The 6,358-nt window shown below is 31.0% G+C and overlaps 1 protein-coding gene across 1 annotated transcript; it reads left to right on the forward strand.

The window, feature by feature from the left end:
• Positions 1-4,229: 4,229 nt before the first annotated feature.
• LOC122195184 (uncharacterized) lies at positions 4,230-6,121 on the forward strand. The gene is made up of 4 exons (XM_042896754.1): positions 4,230-4,238; positions 4,327-4,443; positions 5,672-5,867; positions 5,919-6,121. The coding sequence occupies exons 1-4, from the start codon at positions 4,230-4,232 to the stop codon at positions 6,119-6,121; spliced, it is 525 nt and encodes a 174-aa protein (XP_042752688.1).
• Positions 6,122-6,358: the final 237 nt, after the last annotated feature.

Raw genomic sequence — 6,358 nt, forward strand, 5'->3', positions numbered from 1 at the left:
ACCTGGATATATAAGTGTTTCCCAGTAATCCAGCCCCATTAAAAAGTTTTAGCTATTGCCAGAAGTACATTATAATTTTCCACAGCAAACCCTGGAAAAGTTTTGACTAATTTCGCTGCTAAATCTACAAGCATATTCGAAAAACTGTGAATACTTAAAGCAGTAAATCTTTGGATCATCGTATTTCTATGATATATATTGGGTACGCACCATATTTCTTTGCAGAAACAGCATTAACAAGAAGGTTAATGCCTAATTTTAGACCAAGGATAACAGAATCCTCTAAAAGAAGAGTCCTTTTCTGGTCTTTTATAATATCGTACCCAACTTTCAACAAAAAATCAATGGTGTCAAGATGCATATTTTGATAAGCTTTATCCAAATGTGTTTGACTTTTATGGTCTGTAATTTCCAACAAACATTTGTCATTCTTAATCAAGACTGTTGCTTCTTCTTTGTTTCCAACGATTGCAGCAATGTGCAGGGTTGTGCTTCCATCCAAATTTACCATTTTTTGTAAGTTTACTTCTTTTATTAACTGTAATATTTCTTTGACTATATTGTTACGACCTAATCCAACCGCTATATGAAGCGTGGTGTTCCCATCACTGTTTATTGCCTCTGTCAATGCACTTTTATCGTGATTTAGTTTGGACACTACTAATTAAGCATATCGAGAAGAAAATGAAGGAACAGAAAGCAGCAAAAGAAGTTCTAAAATTGGTATGTGATGAAATAGACAAGTTGAAATTCTCTGATGCTCATCCTTACTATATATTACACCAGACCAATTCTTGAGGCCGCATGTCATGATATTTATGAGGTTGTTGATGAGATCGATTTTAATGAGATCCCCAGAAGCTATTCGATATAAAGATGAGAGTGGGTATGTCGTTATACAGTTAGGAATTATATATCGTTCAGAAGAAGTCTACAACCTTATCTATACCATTGGGGAGCGTCAGAGTGTTTACAAAATGATCGAAGATTCTTCTAAGAACAATATGTTGCACTTGGTTGGAAGATTACCTCCTTTGCAAAAACTCAGACATAGAACAGGCCTAGCATTACACCTACAGAGAGAGCTTCATTGGCGCCAGGTACATCCAAAATGAATTCTTAACCATTGTTGTAGCTAGGGAAATAATATATATATATATATATATATATATATATATATATATATATATATATATATATATATATATATATATATATATATATATATATATATATATATATATATATGGTTAGACAAAATATGAATTACAAATATTTTATGAATGTGTGACCAAATCTTGTCTATTAGATTAAAAGAATAGAATGTTGTGATCTTAACATACATGATATTAAAATGGAATAACATCTATTATATAATTACATCTAATTAATTATAGGGTTTAGGTCATTTTTGGTCACTTAACTTTTGGTTTTGTGCTAATTTGGTCACTTAACTATTTTTAAGTTTTAAAAGGTCATCAAACTTTTGATTTTGTGCTCATTTAGTCACTTAACTTTTGGTTTGATCACATTTAGTCATCTAACTTTTAGATTTGTGCTCATTTAGTCACCTAACTTTTAAAATTATGCTCATTTAGTCACTAAACTTTTAAAAAAAAATTAAAAGTTTAGTGACTAAATGAGCATAATTTTAAAAGTTTGGTGACTAAATGTGATCAAAACAAAAGTTAAGTGACTAAATGAGCACAAAGCCAAAAGTTTGACGACCTTTTAAAACTTAAAAAGAGTTAAGTAACCAAATAAGCACAAAACCAAAAGTTAAGTGACCAAAAATGACCTAAACCCTTAATTATAAAGACAAATACATCATTTAATTAAGTGAGAGAAAGAAATGAAATGACTTACATTTTAGGATACTAAGTCAAATTATTTAATAAACATAAAATCAAATCAAATCTTTGATTTTATTCAACACTTAAATTCAATATGATTTTTTTAGAATACGATTCTGTACATTCAAATATGTTTAGGAGTTATTTTCAGATATTTTGCTTTCATTCTTAAAGATATGACTTCATTCAACACATTCAAAATTGTTTTCTAGAGATTTTAATATCCATTATTATTTGACAAAATTGCAAAAATGGTCCTTATGGTATGCATTTTTTTGGAGTTTTAGTCCAAACCCCGACTTTTTTGGATTAGTGGTCCTTTTGAGCTAGTTTCGTTGCGGATTTGGTCCCTCGGTAAACTGAAATGACGTTAATACCCTTGGGGTATTTATTTTCTATTTTTCTTTCATTTTTCTTAAATCTAATAATTATTTATTTATTTAAACAATAAAAAAATAAATGGGTCTCTCTCTCTCTCGATGACCCATTTGCAAATAAACCGATAATCCTCATCCATAATCAAAATCCAGCAAGAACAAGATAGTATAATAGAGGATCTGCTACATTTGTTTAGAGATTCAGTTGACCACCATAACCCCTCATCTTTCTGTCTAAAAAGTCCCTGCGGCACTCCCAAGCATCTTCCATCGATAGAGGTTTAGATCCGGCGTTTCCCTTTGAAATCGTCTCCAGATTCTCCTACATCTCGGTGTCGTACATCTTCTAGCGGTGTCTTGATGTTCATCTCCTACAACTGCACCATCATCGGAGAAGACTGTAGAGAAGGTGATGTCGACAGAGTCCCGTAATGCACACCTCCGAAAAAAGAAAATGGCAAGCCGCTCGTTACAGTAAGGTGGGTTTGAACCATATTGTGTGGAAACTCTGATGGAGGTGCTTGTTTTGCAAATGGATGGCCGACAAGAAGGTGGGTGGTGGTCACCAATTGGGGGAGGGTATCGTCTATCTCATTGCTTCAGATTTAGATCCCAACTCCTTAACACATCAATGTGTACTTAGGTTTAGAAAATTCCTCTGCTGTACACCCATGTTTCACAATCGAGTTTGATACTAAACATATTGCATCGTTTAAGTTAATGCTGGAAGTGATCGATGTGTACTTAGGTTTATAGTGATTATTGTTCAAATTTTCTTTGTTGATTTACAATATGTTGCAGTCTGGAAAAGGCAAGCCTTGGTGATGATCTTTATAAAACACTGAATATAATCTCTTCTTCAACCATCGGGATGCTGAACTTACTCAACTTAAAAACTGAACAGGCTGCTATTAAGACTATTAATAGACTAGAAACAGTGATATATGCATGGAAAGAAAAAATTATGGAACAAACCAGTGCATCAAAATCACCTCCAAGAGCAAGAACATCATGGTCCTTAAAGGATCCTTCCATGGAGCTTGATAAGATAGAGTTCTTGATAAAACAAGTTGAAGTTCTTTCGCAGCAAATCAAAATCAGACACCTTAACCTTCCTCAAACATTTTTGGATGTGCGATTTTGGAAGCATATTCTCATGTTCTTGGAAACTTGGCATTCAACATACTTTCTGGAATCAGGGACATTGCTTAAATTGGAACTGGATGCAACAAGGAATAGACGAGAGCGAGAATGGAAGTGCTAAAATTGGTTTTAAAGATAACATCGTCGGAGAAGACAACTTCACCGGAAGAGGCAGTGGTTAGGGAAGTGAGGGGTAGCATCAAGGATGAGAGAGAGAGAGAGTGAGTGAGTGAGGCCTTCTTATTATTTTGATTATTAAAATAAATAAATAATTATTAGATTTTAAAAAATGAAAGAAAATTAGAAAATAAATATCCCAAGGGTATTATAGTCATTTCAATATTTAGAGGGACCAAATCTGCAATGAAACTAGCTCAAAAGGACTACTAATCCAATAAAGTCACGGTTAGGACCAAAACCTCAAAAAAATGCATACCACAGGGACCATTTTTGCAGTTTTGTCTTATTATTTTATAGTATCCATTCACATAATTCTTATTCATTTTATCCTTCCTTTTCTTTACAATTACATTTAAGTCTTTAAAAATGTGTTTATTTATAAATGATTGTTTTGTAATCGATGGACCACTATTGTCATAAGAATCATATAATGAAAGAGAAGAATACATAAAATATATGTGTAAAATCTAACATTATCGAAAGAACGAAAATAAATTACAATTTCAAATGTCATTCTCATGAGAATGACCAAAAATACAAGTATAGATCGAAATTCTCCTATGAATGAATGAATTAAAATACAAAAAAAAAAAAAAAAAAAAAAAAAAAAAAAAAAAAAAAAAAACATAAATTACTAGTGCAATTATGAAATTTTCATGAGAATGATATAGATTAAATGGTTAATGTAACTTGCCAAAATGGATGTTGATGTATTCTTCAAGAATATGTTGTTGATTCATTCTTCAAAAATATAATGTTGATGCATTCTCCAGGAATATGTTGTTGATTCGTTATTTAAAAATATATTGTTGATTCATTCTTTAAGAATATGTCGCATTCTGAAAGAATATGTTCTTGATGCATTCTTGGTGAAGTCAGAAGTAATGGAAGTAAGGCCGATGATAAGTGATTAACCTTAAAATGATGCATTGTAGGATTTAATTTGTATGGTATTTAATTTAATTAATCAAATTACTCTAATACCCTTACCAAATGATTTGACCATATTTAGTTATACATTCACAAATACTTATAGGTTATATATATCCTAACTCTCTGTGTGTGTGTGTGTGTGTGTGTGTGTGTGTATATATATATATATATATATATATATGGGATTGCTCAAATAAAAATAGTAAGTAGTGTGAGAACGTAAAAACACTATTTTTTGTTATTATTCTACAATGAATTTTGTATCCACAATTTTATATCATTACTAAGTAACGAATAACAGAATAGTCAAAAGTTATAACTAAAATTAGAATTTACTATAAAAATGCACAAACATAAATTTATAATAGAATAATAACATTCTAATGAATATATGAATAATAAGACGTTGATATTAATATTAGAATTACTTCAACAATACACATATACAACATTTATTATAGAATAATAATATAAACATAGTGTTTTTACGTTCTCACACTATTTACTGTTTTTATTTGAACTTACTTCTTTATCTATCTCTTTCTTTCTTTCTTTCTCTCTCTCTCTCTCTCTCTCTATATATATATATATATATATGTATATATATATGTATATATATGTATATATATATATATATATATATATATATATATATATATATATATATATATGACTATGTTATAATTTGGATGGACAACTATTGTGTGGACGTGTGGCCAATGCTATTTGATGAGAATTATTAAGAAAATAGGCTGTTTAGTAACGTAAATGCGTTCAAACTCACACAACTGTTGTCATTTTCATTCATTCTCACTAATTCTTATTCATTGTAGTTCTCACACATCGTTCTCCACTCATTTTCATTCTTATAGAATACGACTTAATAAACATTTTGACAACATTATGACAGAACGAGAATAATAATAAAAAAAAAGTTTATAATAATCTTATGGAAATTTTAACTAGTGAGAATGTGTGATAATTACAATAGTTTTGTAAGATTGAATGTATTCACATTATCAAACAACATATTTTCTTTGTCTTTCTTGCATAATAGCATTTTCCACACGTCTGCATAATAGATGTCAATCCACATTTGAACCTATATATATATATATATATATATATATATATATATATATATATATATAATAGCAAAAATAACGGGTTAAATTTATTTTACAGGAAGTGGAGAATCACGTGTTTCCCAGTTGCACTACTAAAGAGATCACTTTTAAGGAGACACCAAATAAGGTGTTCAGAAGGGAGCATGAAAATTTGGTGAAGGAAGCAGAAAAAAGTATGAAAGCAGTAGCACTAATTACCACAATCGTGTTTTCCGCAGCCATTACAGTACCAGGTGGAAGCAATCAAGAAACAGGCATCCCCATGTTTTAAAAAAAAATTGCTTTCAAGATCTTTGCAATATCAGATGCAATTTCACTATTTGCATCAAGCTCAACATTACTGATGTTCTTGTCGATCCTTACAGGAAGTTTTGATAAGAAAGATTTTCTATTCATTTTGCCAAGACGATTGATGGTTGGTCTTTGCGCCTTGATGCTATCTACAATTGCCATGATGGTGGCCTTTGGGGCAACATTGTTCCTTGTCTTTTTTCATGAAATACCATGAATGTTTGCTCCAATTTGTGTATTATCTTCCATGCCAATTGAAACTTGAAGACATATGACATACAACTTTTGGTGCTCTTCAAATCCCCCTCATTGTAGATCGTTATAGGTCGACATATGGAGGCAAATCGATCTTGAAGAGATTCAAGAGTCAAGCGATGAAGGAACCTCTAACACTGGCGCTCAACTCGAGGAGGAAACTTCGGTTGAACCGATTGACAAATCATTACCTCTTAGA

Source organism: Lactuca sativa, chromosome 7, assembly GCF_002870075.4.
Source record: "Lactuca sativa cultivar Salinas chromosome 7, Lsat_Salinas_v11, whole genome shotgun sequence".
Classification (NCBI taxonomy): domain Eukaryota; kingdom Viridiplantae; phylum Streptophyta; class Magnoliopsida; order Asterales; family Asteraceae; genus Lactuca; species Lactuca sativa.

What these genes read in the sequence shown, in the direction of transcription:
- LOC122195184 (XM_042896754.1), top strand. An exon ending in TGAAGTCAGAAGTAATGGAA is followed by an intron (nt 4,444 to 5,671) that starts GTAAGGCCGATG and finishes TTTATTTTACAG; the next exon opens with GAAGTGGAGAATCACGTGTT. An exon ending in TGGAAGCAATCAAGAAACAG is followed by an intron (nt 5,868 to 5,918) that starts GCATCCCCATGT and finishes TTGCAATATCAG; the next exon opens with ATGCAATTTCACTATTTGCA.